The 15,781-nt window shown below is 53.0% G+C and overlaps 9 protein-coding genes across 9 annotated transcripts; 4 read left to right on the top strand and 5 right to left on the bottom strand.

Moving 5' to 3' along the window:
* Nucleotides 1–492: 492 nt before the first annotated feature.
* Nucleotides 493–3,773, top strand: BO85DRAFT_430796 (uncharacterized protein; the record flags this gene model as incomplete). Its single annotated transcript, XM_025658302.1, has 4 exons — nt 493–1,042; nt 1,110–2,099; nt 2,145–2,237; nt 2,286–3,773. 4 exons carry the CDS (start codon nt 493–495, stop codon nt 3,548–3,550), a joined length of 2,898 nt encoding a protein of 965 aa, XP_025510713.1. The 3' UTR covers nt 3,551–3,773.
* A 76-nt stretch (nt 3,774–3,849) lies between these two features.
* Nucleotides 3,850–5,183, top strand: BO85DRAFT_453694 (tRNA 2'-phosphotransferase). The gene is made up of 2 exons (XM_025661110.1): nt 3,850–4,071; nt 4,147–5,183. Exons 1-2 carry the CDS (start codon nt 3,940–3,942, stop codon nt 4,969–4,971), a joined length of 957 nt encoding a protein of 318 aa, XP_025510712.1. The 5' UTR covers nt 3,850–3,939; the 3' UTR covers nt 4,972–5,183.
* A 22-nt stretch (nt 5,184–5,205) lies between these two features.
* On the top strand, nt 5,206–6,602 carry BO85DRAFT_453693 (intradiol ring-cleavage dioxygenase). Its single transcript, XM_025661109.1, has 4 exons — nt 5,206–5,647; nt 5,724–6,094; nt 6,163–6,230; nt 6,304–6,602. Exons 1-4 carry the CDS (start codon nt 5,406–5,408, stop codon nt 6,490–6,492), a joined length of 870 nt encoding a protein of 289 aa, XP_025510711.1. The 5' UTR covers nt 5,206–5,405; the 3' UTR covers nt 6,493–6,602.
* Nucleotides 6,603–6,704: 102 nt separating this feature from the next.
* BO85DRAFT_492692 (alpha/beta fold hydrolase) lies at nt 6,705–7,566 on the bottom strand (the record flags this gene model as incomplete). Its single annotated transcript, XM_025663791.1, has 2 exons — nt 6,705–7,066; nt 7,137–7,566. The coding sequence occupies 2 exons, from the start codon at nt 7,564–7,566 to the stop codon at nt 6,705–6,707; spliced, it is 792 nt and encodes a 263-aa protein (XP_025510710.1).
* A 271-nt stretch (nt 7,567–7,837) lies between these two features.
* Nucleotides 7,838–9,027, bottom strand: BO85DRAFT_173445 (uncharacterized protein). Its single transcript, XM_025654296.1, has one exon. It carries the CDS (start codon nt 8,808–8,810, stop codon nt 7,998–8,000), a length of 813 nt encoding a protein of 270 aa, XP_025510709.1. The 5' UTR covers nt 8,811–9,027; the 3' UTR covers nt 7,838–7,997.
* Nucleotides 9,028–9,079: 52 nt separating this feature from the next.
* Nucleotides 9,080–10,378, bottom strand: BO85DRAFT_407168 (aldo/keto reductase family protein; the record flags this gene model as incomplete). The annotated part of the gene is made up of 6 exons (XM_025657355.1): nt 9,080–9,325; nt 9,390–9,759; nt 9,838–10,022; nt 10,098–10,155; nt 10,221–10,231; nt 10,310–10,378. 6 exons carry the CDS (start codon nt 10,376–10,378, stop codon nt 9,170–9,172), a joined length of 849 nt encoding a protein of 282 aa, XP_025510708.1. The 3' UTR covers nt 9,080–9,169.
* A 624-nt stretch (nt 10,379–11,002) lies between these two features.
* Nucleotides 11,003–12,893, top strand: BO85DRAFT_453690 (putative translation factor pelota). Its single transcript, XM_025661108.1, has 3 exons — nt 11,003–11,296; nt 11,355–11,843; nt 11,918–12,893. The coding sequence occupies exons 1-3, from the start codon at nt 11,219–11,221 to the stop codon at nt 12,563–12,565; spliced, it is 1,215 nt and encodes a 404-aa protein (XP_025510707.1). The 5' UTR covers nt 11,003–11,218; the 3' UTR covers nt 12,566–12,893.
* Nucleotides 12,604–12,963, bottom strand: BO85DRAFT_173431 (uncharacterized protein). The gene has a single exon (XM_025654295.1). It carries the CDS (start codon nt 12,864–12,866, stop codon nt 12,642–12,644), a length of 225 nt encoding a protein of 74 aa, XP_025510706.1. The 5' UTR covers nt 12,867–12,963; the 3' UTR covers nt 12,604–12,641.
* A 740-nt stretch (nt 12,964–13,703) lies between these two features.
* Nucleotides 13,704–15,119, bottom strand: BO85DRAFT_173402 (uncharacterized protein). Its single transcript, XM_025654293.1, has 4 exons — nt 14,892–15,119; nt 14,190–14,835; nt 14,068–14,141; nt 13,704–14,008 (listed from the first exon to the last, which is right to left on the bottom strand). Exons 1-4 carry the CDS (start codon nt 15,015–15,017, stop codon nt 13,826–13,828), a joined length of 1,029 nt encoding a protein of 342 aa, XP_025510705.1. The 5' UTR covers nt 15,018–15,119; the 3' UTR covers nt 13,704–13,825.
* Nucleotides 15,120–15,781: the final 662 nt, after the last annotated feature.

The raw sequence follows: 15,781 nt of genomic DNA, 5'->3' as shown, positions 1-15,781 counted from the left end.
CGGGGATAGTCCCATGACGCGCGCCGCATTTCCAAGGATATGGATTGAACTACTGTTCCTCTTACACTTACTTCTCTATATCATTACTACCTCGCAAAGGCAGGCGCAGGGACAACCTCCCATGACTGTTGTCTATTTGGGCTAGACGGGTCTTTCTGATGTGCGATTGATATTTTGAAACCAAAAGAAAAAAAAGGAATAATCCCCCACCGATGGGCAGTGACAGATCAGATTCGCGCGGCTGAAATCACATCTCAGTTGGTGACCGGTCCAGTCGCATCTGCGACGAAGCCCTCCCAGCCCCAGCCCAGCCCAGCCCAGCCCCAGTCCCCATTCCAGAACACAGGGGCGACGGCGGCGTAAGAGTGTGTGTGAGTGTGAGAGAAGTGGGCACACAACAAACCACACAAAAAAGCGGACAGATCACAAACCCACACCATAAGTTTCCCTCCCCACCCCAAAGGGGAAATATCAAAAAAAAAAAAAAATAAAATGGAAAAAGCCATCCGGTGGTCCCCCACCTCCACGACAGGCGAACAACGCTTCCTCTCCGTGGACGTGACGAGCAAAGCGTTTCGATTGTGCAAGGTAACCTCATATGAGCGAGGAGGCCGTCTGGAGCATGAAGAGCTAGCGACGCATACGAAAGTGCCCGCGTTCCGGGCGTTCGATTGGTCACCGGTGGATGAATCATTAGTCGCGGTGGGCCAGTCGTCCGGGGATGCGACGATATTGCGCATGAAGAGCGATAGTCAGGAATCGTACTCGTTTCCGATTCGACATCAGCGGTACTGTAATGCGGTTGCGTTTAGTACGCATGGGTTGCTGGCTGCGGGGCTGGACCGGGTGCGCAATGACTTTTGTTTGAATATCTGGGATGTTAATCAGAGGTTGGCGAGTAAGGCTGTTAAGGGGTTTGTGGAGCCGTTGAGGAAGTTGGCCAGTTCGGAACCCATTACTAGTGTCAAGTTCTTTAGTGATCAGCCGGATACGTTGGTTACGGGGGTGAAGGGGCAGTTTGTGAGGATTTATGATTTGAGAGGTGAGTTTCTTTTCTCTCTTTGATTTCCTGGTGGGGTGGGGTGGGTGATGGATGCTGATTGAAGCAGAGGGACCTGGAAACCCGTCACTGCAATTTCCCACGCGCTGTGTGCATAATGTGGCTATTGACTGGCTTGATGAGAATTATATCGCCTCTTGTCAGGCTACTAATGATCCGACTATCTGTATCTGGGATCGGCGCATTGGGTCGCGCTTCATTACGCCGGCTGTTGGACCGGCAAATGCCCTGGAGACGAGCCAGCTGGGGCCGTCGCTGGAGTTTGGGAATGTCATTGCACCGAAATCGACTATCTGGAGTTTGCGCTTCTCCAGGACCAAGAGGGGCTGTCTGGGCGTGCTGTCCAATACGGGGCATTTCAAAACCTACGACATTGTCAAGGAGTATCTGGACGAGGAGATGCGCTCGTCTATGGATGAGACCTTGGGTCAGGGCTCGGCGAGGAACTACCCCGAGCAGATTTACACCAAGCACGTCAGAGACGTTGTGACGCCGTACAACCATCCGTCTCGGGGATATGATGAAAAGGACAGGGTTGTGGCATTTGACTTTCTTAATATGAGTCCGGGCAATGAGCCCAGCGCCATTACGATTTCCGGGAACGATGAGGTGAATATTCTCACCGCGAAGCCTCCAGCGCCGCCGGTGCGGCTGTCGTCGCAGGGAACATTGATATGGGGCACCTCGGATGAGGATTCTGATTTCCGAGCGATCAATCCCCAGTCCAGTCACGGGTTGAGCATTTCGGAGATGGTGGAGGAAGTCCGCGAACGAGCAGTGTCTGATTCCAATGGGAAGACTTCGCAGAAAGGACGCCGGGCCGGCAATCGACCAGCGACGCCTTTGTCGAGCCGTGAGGCGAGGGAACATGCCTTGTCGTTGGGGACCTTGGGCGGTCAGCTGCCTGTAAAGGATGCTCTGACCCTGTTGTCGGTGAACCGGTATCGCTGCAAAGAAGGCTATTTGTTTGACGAGGCACGGAACAAGAAGATCCTCGCTGATGACCCATGGCTGCAGGGCTTCTGGGATTGGGCTGAACGTAAGTGCGGAACCGAGTTATCACAGGATGTACTAATTACAGTAGGTGCACGCTCCGACTCTAGCAATGAATCTATGATAATCAATGGGCTGGATCTGAATTACCTGGGCGTTTACGATGTCTGGAACAACGATTTAGGTAGGTAGTCTGGTTTTCTGGAGTACGTGCAATGGCTAACTCCAACAGGAGAGAGTCTCCATAACCGACGAGTCGGTGGCAACCCGGCATCTGACATTCACGAAACCATCGTGGAGCTGGTTCAAGATCAGCTCAACCTCCCCGAGACGAAAGGCTGCGAGACCGAATACCCCGAACATCGCCGGCTGTGCCTGCGACTTTGCGGCGCAGCGCAATCGCACCGGGAGCTTGAAGAGTTGGTCAAGACATTGTCCGCTGATAAGCAACACACCAAGGCCGCTGCGCTGGCCATGTTCCAAGACGAAGCGAAACTTGCATACCTGGCTCTGCGGAGCCACGAGCCCACCCAAGCTCATAAACTACTCGCCATGGCCATTGCAGGAGCCGCGAAAGGCGACACCGACTCAGACTGGGAAGACACTTGCGCTGAGATAGCCAAGGAGCTCACCGACCCCTACGCGCGAGCGATTCTCGCGCTCGTGAGCAAGGGCGACTGGCGTTCTGTCATCCAGGAGACCACTCTTCCGCTCAGATACCGGATCGAGGTAGCGCTGCGCTGGCTCCCGGACGACGACCTGACAAGCTATCTTCACGAAACCACCACCACAGCCATCCAGCAAGGCGACATCGAAGGCATCCTGCTGACCGGACTCAACCATTCCGCCATGGACCTCTTCCAATCGTACATCAACAAGTTCCACGACATCCAAACGGCCGTACTGGCAATGAGCCACACCGTCCCCCGCTTCATCAACAACTCACCCGACCGCGCCCGCTTCGAATCCTGGCGCGAGACCTACCGCCAGCAGATCAACGCATGGAAACTGCAACTCGAGCGCGCACGCTTCGACGTCGGCTCCCGCAAGTTCGCCGTCACCTGGGACGGGCGCAAACTGGTCGACCCGCCCCGCCAACAAGTCAGTCTCACCTGCAACTACTGCACACGACCGCTCACGCAGCACGACGCTTCCTCACAACTGACCCCCTCGGTGACGGGCGAAGTCACACACCCAACGCCAGGCAATCCCCTCGGCAGCGCCGCCATGTCCGGCACAGTGTGTCCACGCTGCGGGCGCCATATGCCGCGGTGCGGAGTATGCACGCTATGGCTGGGAGCGCCGGACCCGATGTCCAAGGCATGTGTGGCGGCAGATGCGGCGGGACGACGTCCATCTGAGACGGAACTGATGCGGAGGTTTATTGTGTTCTGCATTAATTGCAACCACGGGTTCCATGCGCATCATGCGCGGGAGTGGTTTGCGCGACACAAGGTGTGTCCGGTGGCGGAGTGTAGTTGTATTTGTGATCGGTGATTCTACTTGGATGAGTAAGGATGGGATCAGGTTATGGGGATTGTTTGATTCAGTAGGATGCGTTTTGTGATATACCCATTTCGCGGTTGTTTGATAGTTCATGTTGATGCCTGGAGTATAATTAGGGATAGATGGGTGGGAAAGCATTAATAGTATATTGAATCATCATAAAGGGCATATCATTCATGTGATAGAGTGAATACTAAAATCGTGAATGAGATAGCAGATATCGGGGAGCATAAGTGGGCCCGCGGAGGGTGGAAAAGTTCCGCCGAGCCCCTCCATCTTCCCTCCGCACATCTCATTGAATCTCATTGACACTCCATCCCACTTCATTCTCATCTCCAATCTCCCAGTTAGACTTGATTTGTTCCCTCAGCAAAGTCATCATGCCTAAGGGTCGTCCTCCCGCTAGCCGCGCCGTCACGGTCTCCAAAGCACTGAGTCTACTTCTCCGTCACGCCGCCGAGAAAGAAGGCCTACCGATAGATGCGCAAGGCTACGCCAATGTATCTGATGTGGTGCGTCTTCCACAGCAGCAGCAGCCATGCCCCATGAACAACTTCCCAGCTAATATGAACTACGATATTATATAGCTAGCATGGCGCAAACTCAAATCCCTTAAAGTGACCTTCCCCGAGATCGTCGACGCCGTCGCAAACTCCGATAAGAAGCGATTCGCGCTGCTATACACCCCCTCTACAACCCAACCTACACCAACCGCTACAGAACCAACCACTACATCTACATCTACAGACCCCAGCAGCACAGAAACCAAACCCGAATCGCAAGAATCCACCGACACAACCACCACAACCACCGCCCTCGCCGCAACCACCACCGACCCCAACCCCTCCCACTATCTCATCCGCGCCACACAAGGCCACAGCATCAAGACCGTCGAAGCGGCGCACCTCCTCGAGAAACTCTCCCTCTCAGACAAGGATAAACTCCCACGCACCGTCGTCCACGGCACCTTCCACTCCGCATGGCCGGCCATTTTCTCCTCCGGCGGACTCCGCTGCATGGGCCGCAACCAGGTGCATTTTGCGACGGGACCAGCAGTAGAGGATGTGTTGGCGGGGAATGCGGTGGCCGCGCCGGGACAGGTGATTTCGGGGATGCGGAGGGATGCGCAGGTGTTGATCTATGTGGATTTGGAGAAGGCGTTGAGTGCGGGATGTCCGTTCTGGAGGAGTGAGAATGGGGTGGTTCTTAGCGAGGGGTTGGCTGTAAATAAGGATGGCGATGGGAATGAGGGAGAGAAGGTAGTGCCATTGGAGTTTGTGGATGTGGTGGTGGAGCGCAAGATGGGCAAGATTTGGGAACGGGGACAGGTGGTGCAGGAGTGGCCGTCGGAATGGGCGCAAAAGGGAGGGAAGAAGAGGGGAGGAGGTCCGACGGGAGGGAATCGCACTTAACTTCATACGTTAGTTAGTATGTGCATATAATGGTTGGATAAAGTCGTATGCAACCATCAGGCAATTGATCAATCCGGCGTGGGGAACCATCTGAACCAAACATTGAAAGTAAGTCAAAGTATGTACATCCGAAGCGTGCGGGGAAACCCATCGGAAAAGCCCATCCGATCAGAGCCAAAAGAGGGCTTTCCGACCAGCGACAGCGAATCCGGGGGATCCATTAACAATCATCCTATTAAGTAGTACTTAAGTTAGTACTTAACTAGTTACTACTATATAAAGCACCAAACACCACCATTCATCTTAGTTTGACCTCTGCTAGTTCCCTCCCTCAACTCTCCTCCTTTATACCCATACATACACCTCTCATATACATTATACCTACACATCAAAGAAAACACAATAAAAGAAAAAGAAAAAGAGAAGTATCCAAAATGCCGCGCTTCGACCCCAACTTTACAGACAACGTCATCAACAGCATGGGTCCGAAAACGACCCCGCGCTTCCGCCAACTAATGACCGGTTTAATCCGCCACGTCCACGACTACGCGCGCGAAAACGAACTCACCGTCGATGAATGGATGGCCGGCGTGAAGCTCCTCAACTGGGCTGGTCAAATGAGCGATGATAAGCGAAATGAGGGACAGCTTGTTTGTGATGTTATCGGACTGGAGTCGTATGATTATACCCTCCACCAAAATCCCCTCCACACAAACATATACTAACAAATAATCTATTTAATAAAAAAACAGTCTAGTAGACGAAATCACCTACACCCTAGCCTCCGAAGCCCCCGACGCCCCCACAGCCACCGCCATCCTCGGCCCATTCTTCCGGGCCGACACACCCTACCGCGAGAACGGAGCGAACATTGTGCTGACCCCGCCGCCCAATGGCGAGGGCGAAATGGCATTTATGCACGGTCAAGTCGTCGACTTTGAGACTAAGAAGCCGCTCGTCGGCGCCACGGTGGAGGTCTGGCAGGCTAGTACGAATGGGTTGTATGAGCAGCAGGATCCCCAGCAAGAGGAGTTTAATCTCCGGGGGAAGTTCAAGACCGATGAGCAGGGGAGGTATAGCTTTTATTGTTTGAGGCCGACGCCGTATCCGGTGCCGGATGATGGTGAGATCCTTATATCTTATCGTTTTTTATGGTAGGGATTGTGGCTAATGTGGTGGTGGTTGGGATAGGTCCCGCTGGAAAATTGCTCGAGTTGATGGATAGACATCCGTTTAGGCCGGCGCATATTCATATTATTGTACGTTTATCTCCCCCCTCTCCCTTTCATATCTTGGTTGGTGGGTTTTGCTAATCATTATGGGGAATCGCAGGCTACATACGACGGCTACAAGCCTCTCACGACGCAAATCTTCGATTCCAAGGATAAATACCTCACCAATGACTCGGTATTTGCCGTGAAGGATTCGCTGATTGTGGATTTCGTGCCTCGCAAGGATGATCCTCAAGCTGGTCTTGAGTTGAACTATGATGTTAAGTTGGTGCGGGCGCCGGCGAACTGATCTGTCTTACTTTCATAGTATATATCACTTATTTAAGTTGTTCTTTTGTTTTATGATATGTGGTAAATTGTATAGTATGAGCGGTCGTCTATTAGTGTATTCTTTCGATGGTTTAGTACGAGGTAGAGTGACTTGGTCTTGTTTCGTAGTGTAGCTTCATCAGATATCTAAATACCAATTCATACTATGTATAGAATATCTCATCCAATTGACTACAAAGCCTGCACAAACCCCCCAATAAGCCCTCCCACCTGCTCTGGGGCCTCCACACAATGCCAATGTCCCACCCCTTTCAACACCTCCAACTTCTTCTGCGCACTCGACACACCCGCATGAATATGCTCGCACCCCTCCATTGACGCAGACTTATCCTCCTCGCCCGCAATCAGCAGATACGGCGCCGTAACCTTCGAGTAATCAATCACCGGCGCATTAGCAATCGCCAGACACAGCGCCGCGTAACCCTTGGGGTTCTGTCCGATGATCAATTCACGAATGAACGACTTGACGAGTGCGGAGCTGCGGGAGCCGGTTGCTCCGTTGGGGATGGTGTTTGCCATTGGTTCCATGCCGACTGGAAGAGATGTTAGTTTGATGACTTGTTTGTTTGCTTGCTTGCTAGTTGGTTGGTTGGTCCTGCTCACCCTTTGAGACTGTCTCGCTGCGCTGCGTCATCACCTCTGCGAGCTTCTCGGACGGGTGGGTAGGTCCGATGGCGACGACGCCTGATATGCGGCCGCTGTATTGTGCGCCGAGCAGGGTTACTACCAGCCCGCCCATGGAGTGGCCGACGGCCACTGCTTTGGGGACTTGTAGTGCGTCGAGGACTCCGATTACATCGGATGCGATGGAGGCAATGCTGATGGCGTCGCCGGTGTATGTGGATCGGGCTGAGCCGTAGGTATCGAGGGTGATGCAGCGGTGGTTACTTAGGTATGGGAGGATCGGGAAGTAGTAGTTCTGCGATGAGCCCAGGCCGTGGATGAAGATGATGGTTTGGCCGGTGGCCGGAGCACCGTCCGGGTGGGTATCGGCGTAGTAGATTTGGTGGTTGTTGACGGTGACGGTCGGCATGGTGTGTGTCTCTTCTGGGTTTGGGTTTCCAATGGATTGTGAAAGGTGAGAGGGGAGAATGTTGAGAGGGGAGATGTTTGCCGGAGATGTTTCGATCGATCGGATATGCATCTAGCTCTGTTGGCCGACGTCATGTGCGGGGAGGAGCTGTGGCCTCAACTTTTTGGCCTTGCTTTTCCATCATGACTTTTCCTTTCCGATGTCCATCTTTCCTCTCACTGCATCCGCTGCATGCCAATACAGCTTACCCATATTCACCCTTTCTCTCACCGTGTTGAATCCGTCGGATCGACGGATTCGTGGCGGGGAGGCAAGCCGCCCGCTTATCACCGCCCGAGCCGACGAGGGGCGTCGCTATCCGACAGGCGGATCGCCTTCGGGTCGGAAGCGCTTTGTTTATCTGCCATATACTATAAAAGTATTCGTTCGGATCACACGGCATCCAGTGCAACCAGTGCTTGCTCGAATTCTTCGTCTATTTCGAATTCATGGCCGAATTCTTCGAGAAGAAGTGCCGTGTCGTCTTGGAATGAGTCGGCAGTTGAGGGGTGGGGTTGGTTTCCCGGCTTATCGTGCAACGCAGCTTGATCCGGCGCAGTAGCATCATCGGCCTCTTTGATGATATCCTCATCATAAAAGATAGAACAATCAGAGAACTCATCCTCCTCTTTAGCCCGGACCTGCTGTTCACCCTCATTATCACCCTGATCGCAACCCGTAGCCTCATCTCCATGATCCCCACCCTCACCCTCCCCTTCCTCCCCAGTATCCAAACCCAAATCCAAATCCAAACCATCAGCCTCAGCCTCAGCAGCATCAACAACGGCCTCCAAATCCTCCAAAAGATCCTCATCCACCTCCGTATCCTCACCCTCATCTACCTCCGTATCCCCACCACCATTGCTACTCTCCCCCTCCTCCCCATCCTTCCTCTTAATAAAATTAAACAACAAAGGTTGACTCGACGGCGGCACGGGCGCATTCGGATCCGGCAATCCCATGCGCCCCAATCTCCTTCGTTCCTCTCTATCGCGCGCCTCCTTCTCCGCTTTCTTCTTCTTATTCGCGACTCGTTTCTTCTCCTTGTCGCGCAGCTGCTGGGCGCGTTTCTCGCGCTCTTGTTCGCGCTCGATGCGCGCAATCTGTGATGCCGTGAATTGAAAGCGTTTGTTGCTGCGCTGGTACCGGCGGCGCACGGTGCGGGACTTTTCGAGGATGATGCGCTTGCTGGGGGAGGGGGGCATTTTGGGGGACGGTCGGGGAGTGAGGAGGAGACATTTGAGGGTGAGGAGGCATTGTCTTGCTGTAGAAGGAGGGAAGGAGGTTATTGTGGAGAGGCCATGGGTGTGTCGTAGGTATTATCGACTGATGTTGTTTGATTATAGATGTAGTAGTAGTTAAGGGTGTGGAATGCGGAAGGAGGCCGCGACGGGGATATGTTGTGCCGAGATTGGATCACCGCTTGTTTACCCCGTATTGACTTGACTCTCACTTGTCTTAACTTGGTTATTGTTGTCTGCTTTGTTTTCTATTCACTATTGTCTCGCTTTATTCATACTAACTTCCAACCAGCGACTAACTCTTCCTTCTACAGAGTGTTCATCTACAACTTCGAATCCCTCGCCGGATCCCAACTAACAGGCGCATACTCCGTCGTTTGCAACTCCGCCATATCCTCCGCGGACAGCTCGAAATCAAACACTTGCGAATTCTCCACGATTCTCGACTCGGTCACCGATTTAGGCAGCGGCACGTATCCCTACACCTCGTTAGCATCGTCCACAAACACCCTTACACAAAGAAAGGAAGAAAGAGAAACTCACCTTCTGCAAACTCCACCTCACCAAAACCTGCGCCTCACTCTTCCCATACTTACTCGCCAACCTCCTCAACACCGGTTCCTGCATCCTCTTCGCCTGCACAAGCGGCGCATACGCCTCAACCACCGCCCCCCTCTCCCTCAACCAACCCACAATATCCTCCCGCGCACACCACGGATGGATCTCATACTGCCCGACGGAAATCTCCCCGCCCCCTCCACTCCGAATATACTCCTCCAGCTCCTCTAGATGTCGAATCCCGTAGTTCGATACCCCCAGCGAGCGGATCTTTCCTGCTGCTTGCGCTTCGACGAGGGCGCGCCAGGCGCCGAGTCGGCCGCTGCGCCCGCCGTAGGGGGCGTGGAGGAGCATTCTACATTATCCCCGTTGTTATTAGCATCTGGATGTTAGGTTCGTATAAGGAGGGGGGAGGGGAGGGAGATAGACGTACAGGTCAATATACCCCAATCCCTTGGCAGCAGCTAGACTAGACTCGATCGCTTCTTTGGCTTTCTCGTAGGACATGTGCGTGGTGGGGATTTTGGTCGTGTAGAAGATTCGAGAGCGCGGGATGTTGGAGCGGCAGATGGCGAGGGCGCATTCGGCTTCGTTGTTGTAGAGTTGGGCGCTGTCGATCTATCGTTCGCCATAGTTTGGTGTGGTTAGTTGGGTTGGGGGTTGAGAGGGGTGGGTGGTGGTGTGTGTGCGTACGTGACGGTATCCGAGTTCCAGTGCTTTGAGGGTAACGGATTCGGTGACGTCGGGAGGACTGTTCGTATGAGTTAATTGATGAGGTGGCTAGGGTTGGTATGGTAGGGGTGAGTAGGGACGCACGTTTTATAAACCTATACAATTTGATACACACATTAGTTGAAGACCATGACCCGGAGATAAACTAGACAGGAGGGATGAAGAATACTCACACCATATCCGAGAACAGGTATCTCGTACCCCGAGACCATTTTCTTGGTTGATTGTAGTGAGAGGGACATTTTGCTCAGTATACCCTGTTTCTATTATTTTTGGGGAGAGAAAGGGTGTATGTAAAGGTAGAAGAAGCCTCCAATTGCACAACAAGAAGAAATACGAGACTAATTTATATGCTCCGCCGGAACTCAAGGTTCCCCCCCCCCCCCCCCCCCCCTCTCAACCCGGGAAATGAACCATATTAAAGTAATGCCGCTCATCCCGCCCCACGTCATGAAAGGCATGGGGGTTGAAGTTGGTACGTACGAGCGGAGATGGAAGAACTCGGGTTTAGATGGTCCGGTGTGGTGTGTGCTAATTCCAATTTTCGTATTTGATATTATTTGATGCTATATGCCTGACAATTTTGATCTGTGGAGATGAGGAGTCTGCACACTCTGCTATAATGATGATCGGATAGACATAGTACATAGCATACCCACTATGATACATACAAATCCACTGGGATAATTTTTATCTGATCATCTTATCTCCGACCAGGGCTTAGGTCTTAGGGTTCCGCCTCTTATCGATAGTCAAGCCTCGGTCGGATGACAACACATCGCTAGTCCGCTTTGGGACGGTCCCGCAGCTGGTGGGTGGTCCTGTCCTGAGGCTGCCGCCCGCAGGTCAGTTTGGTCGTCATCATCCAGAGCCTGATTGGAAGGAGGGATCTGTCCGTCGCAGACGGTGACGATTTTACCTATCGATATTTTGAGTGATTGTGATACTGCTTAGGAGGTATCTGACTACTCAGCATATAATTAAGCGTACTGAAAGGCATCTTGCTACCACGCCACCCTGGCTGTCCCAGTTACCAGAACATTACCCCGCCGTGCGAGGAACTCTGTTGTTCTACAGCCAAGATGCGTCTCATCAAGAACAAAATCGAGCACAATGGCTCTGGAACGGTGACCTTGTGTCCTGAGGAGCCTGAGGATATGGTACGGTATACTCTGTTCCTGGTTGAGGGGTAGCTCTTTGTCCAACTAACGGCTTCAGTGGCACGCATACAACCTGATCCGGCCGAACGATCTTCTCCGCGCCAGCGCTATCCGTCGTGTCACCACAACTCAAGAAACCGGTTCTACTACCTCAGCTCGAGTCCACTTGACGCTAGAGATCCGCGTTAAGAACCTTGATTTCGATCCGCAGAGTTCGCAGCTACATGTTAGCGGGACAATTGTGAACGAGACGGCCCATACGAAGATCGGGCAACACCATACGCTCGATCTTGAGCTGAATCGGAACTTCACGCTAGAAAAGGAAGTTGGAGCGGACGGTGAGGGCGTCGGATGGGACAGTATCGCGGTGCAGATGTTGAAGGATGCGGTGGATGAAGGGGGACAACGGAGGGCGGAGGCCGTGGCCGTGGTGATGCAGGAAGGGTTGGCGCATATTTGCTTTATTGGGCAGTTTCAGACTATCCTAAAGCAGAAGATTGAGATGTCGGTGCCCAGGAAACGGCATGGTGGGGGTGATCATGATAAGGTGGGTTGTACCATGATTATCTGTCCCCGTGTTGGAGTTGTTTGTGTATGCTGACAGGTTGGGGGTGGGGAAAGGGTATGTCGAAATTCTTCCAGGTTACACTCGATACGCTGCTGCGCCAGCTGGAATTCAACACCAGCTCGGCTTCACTCACCAGCAGCGAGACCGTTCGACCGGTTCTCCTTGCATCGCCAGGCTTCGTGGCCTCCGGATTCCAGAAGTACATCCAGTCGCAGGCATCCACTTCGACCCCGGCACTTAAACGCCTCCTACCCAGTATTGTGGTTGTACACTCGGCTTCCGGTTATCTGCACTCGCTAGCGGAAGTGCTGCAGTCGCCGGCTGTGAAGACCATCCTTGCCGATACCAAATACGCGCGCGAGACAAAGCTCATGGACGACTTCCTCGACCAGCTCCGCAAAGAAACCAACAAAGCGACATATGGTCCCCGCGAGGTGGAATTCGCTGTCGACCAGGGTGCCGTTGGCCGCGGTGGCGGCGTGCTGATCATCTCCAATCGGCTGTTCAGGTCACAGGATGTGGCGGAGCGCAAACGCTGGGTATCGCTGGTAGATCGGGTACGGGATGTCGAGGGTGGTGAGGTGCGAGTGCTTAGCTCCGACCATGAGAGTGGAAGGCGACTTGATGGGCTAGGAGGGGTGGCAGCCCTGTTGACGTTCCCTATAATAGATATAGAAGAGGAGGGGGAGGACGACCATTAGAGCCTATGTTTCGGGTGTGCACAGCCCGGGCACCTGCTGCTACTCCCTTCTTCTCGTAATCCCTGATGCTGGGTGTCTAGCCCCCGTAACGTTGAACGATTGCACGACTCTCATAGCTAGTGTGTCTAAGACGCTTATCATTCAAGAACCCGGAGAAGGTCCGAACGGAATGAATGCAACGGCAAAGACGTGTACAACATTCAGCAAGCCAGCCCGCTGAGGGGTTGGAAGACGACAGCGACACTAGAAGCGCAGTAACCCATTCCTGGCGCTTGATTCTGGAAATCCTGTGCTCCGCCATACTGGCGCAGAAGCGACGGCAGGATTCGGCGGAAGGTAATTGATTCAATTAGATGCTAGGCAGACGATCATGTTGTCCTCGGTGTGCGCAAGATAGCTGTGCCATGAACGCTAGTCTTATCCCCGACGAGCCAAAGCAGGCGGTAAAACCGGCGCCGTGGGAAGAAGTTGACAATCCCTGCTGCTGCGGCTGAAAGGTGCATGTACATGTACATGTGCATGGCATGGCAGAGCATGTCATTGCATTGGCCGGTAACACCAGGCTAAACTTAGCCGAGTAGTCTTCTACCCGGTCCAGACTGCTTGAGTCACTGACTGCATTCCTCCTCCTAAAACATCACCAGTTAGGCAGCTGCTAGACAACATGTATCTGTACGTAAGCGTGTGGAGGATCAGCCCGGCGGCTCTTTCATAGGGACCGACGTCCTCCAGCTGTCGTGTGGCTTGGGGCTGCTGGCGGCTAAGAACTGACCTCTGGAGATGCAGCCTATCTCCCACCAAAATAGGCTAGCTGGGCCCCTAGTCGAGCTGATCTTCAGCCGTTAGATGGCCTGAAAGTTTAATTGTGATCGCTTAGCAGCTGGGAAACCCCCTAGGGGCTGTACGACGCTGGCTTCGTCTCTTTGTCCGTCGCATTAGCGTCCAGAGACAGGCCCGTCCTTGATTGGCGTGCTCGCTTTCTCTCCCGATGTCGGGAGACGCTCTCTCGAAGTCCATGATTCGAGATTCACGGATTCACGTTGCTCAAAAATTATCCAGAAATATGTCATTCGCATGCAATCGGTCACAGGGTATATCCAAGTAAACAAAGAAACTCATCCAGACGTAAACAATCATCCTTGCGTGTAATTTCCCCCCAACAAAAAAAAGAAAGCCCCAAAGGAATCCATAATGCGCTTCAACATCCCTCCCTGAAAAAAAAAAAAGTCAAAAAAGTACATTCCCAAAAAACCACAAATGCTACTTCGTACTACCACTGGCCACACTGGAGGCCACCTTTGACCATGATCGCTTTCGCGATGGCTGAGGATCAGGTATTCGTGTCCGCGGACCAGTGCTACGCTCCCGGTTCTGTGCATCGAGGTATCGCAATTGGGCTTCACATTGCTCTGGGGTGTACGGTCCCGCTCCGAACTCCTTCATCTAGATTCGTAATCTAATTAGCAGGTGTCCATTGGGCCAAGGTTGCACTGGGGACTCACCTTCTGTGCAATCACATTGTATTTCTCATGCTCCCAGTACTCCCGCGCTCTTATGAGCAGTCGGATCTGGATGACTTGATCGTTAATTAGTTGACAATTTGCGACTGCTTGGGCGCACGTACTCACATCATTCTCATCCCACCGTGCCAATCGCTCCTTCCGTCGCCGCAACATGCGCATTTGTAGACGCGCCTCCGAGGCATCCTTGTGGAACTTGTTCCGGAACATCTCCCGGATCACTTTCCAGGCTAGATTCTGCTCCCGAAGCCTCTCAACGAATGCGTCTTCCTCCTCAGCTTGCGGGTCTCGCCTCCCCCGACCCGGAGCCCGGGGCCTTTGATTGTTTTGAGCGTCGGCTGCCCCTTGTCGTCGCTCTTGTTCCATGCGCTGCAGCCCTTCAGGATTAGGTAGTATTGTAACCGGTGCTTCTCGGGGTGTGACCGCCTGCTTGGGCCCACGTCGGATCCTCTTCGCGGGTGGCGGTTGAGGTGACAGGATAGCTTCGCTGAAGCCAAAGTCCGGTTCCTCTGAGGTATGTCCCAGACCTGCGGTGACAGTACGGGGAAAACTGCTGGGGAAGGGTGCGGTGATGCCTAGGCCTTGCGGTGGGACAGACTCGGGAACGTTGTAGTGAAAGTCTTGTGAGTGATGACTGAGCACCGGGCTTGGTCTGAAGGAGCTATCCGGAAGGCTGATCGGAGTCAAGATGGCACCAGTCGGGAAAGCTGCTGCGGTAGTATAAGGATTGCTAACACCGGTATAAGGTGACTATATGGCAGAATGATCAGCAAGTGGCGATCCAATAACATTTGAAAACAACGTACAGTATCGAGTGCGGTCCACCGAGGCTGCATACTGACATAGTACTCGTCAAGTCCATCTCCGGGGTTCGAGCCACCATGGCTGAACATCATTGGCGCCGAGTATCCGATGGGTGTCTGGGGATACATTGTGAAGGCCAGCGTGCGGTTGCAAATGATGCAGGGGCTGTTGTTGTGGAAGGAATGTAACGTGGATGAAACACGCAAGAGGGCAAACCGCCAGCAGTGGGCAAGGAGACTAATATAATAGATGATTAAGCTGGACGAATGAACGAACAGAGAGATTAAGAAGGCTTCTTCAGAATGAGTCAGGTAGAAAAGAATTATAGTTCTTCACAAGTCGTAATCGTCAGGTGAAAGGCAAAGATTGCTTTTGAAGCGAAATGTGGAAGGATGGAGGAGAAGTTTAATGGACGTGCGTGTGGGTTCATATACTCGAGTAGGAGATATCAATGAAAGACAAAATGCCTCGCAAGGCAGGCCAGAAGTGTGAAGCCTTTGGTGATCGGGCTTAGAGAGCTCTAGTGAACATGGTAGGTACCGCCCACTTTCACTGTGCCGCAAAAATTGAATCGCAATCAGAGGTTGTAGGTATGACCATGCGCCTGCATTTAAGCGCCCGCTGATTCCAGGCGGATGGCTCCATTTTCTAGAGGGGCAGGGGAGGAGAGAGAAATAATTTCTCATCTCTTGACATGACATGAGAAGGGAGACAATCCAGCCCCCAAACCCCCCGGGGCTCAGACTCTTTGCATTCCCAGGCCCACCCATGTTACTCAAGAACAAGGCAGTACCTGCTGCGATCTTAGTTCCGATGTACTGGATCCCTGATGTGGGCACTGTCGAATGGGTAATGCCATGGAAAGAGTGACAAAAACCGACACTCTAGCGAA

The sequence above is a fragment of the Aspergillus piperis genome, assembly GCF_003184755.1.
Source record: "Aspergillus piperis CBS 112811 unplaced genomic scaffold BO85scaffold_28, whole genome shotgun sequence".
NCBI lineage: Eukaryota > Fungi > Ascomycota > Eurotiomycetes > Eurotiales > Aspergillaceae > Aspergillus > Aspergillus piperis.
This window is presented reverse-complemented; position numbering and strand designations above follow the sequence as displayed.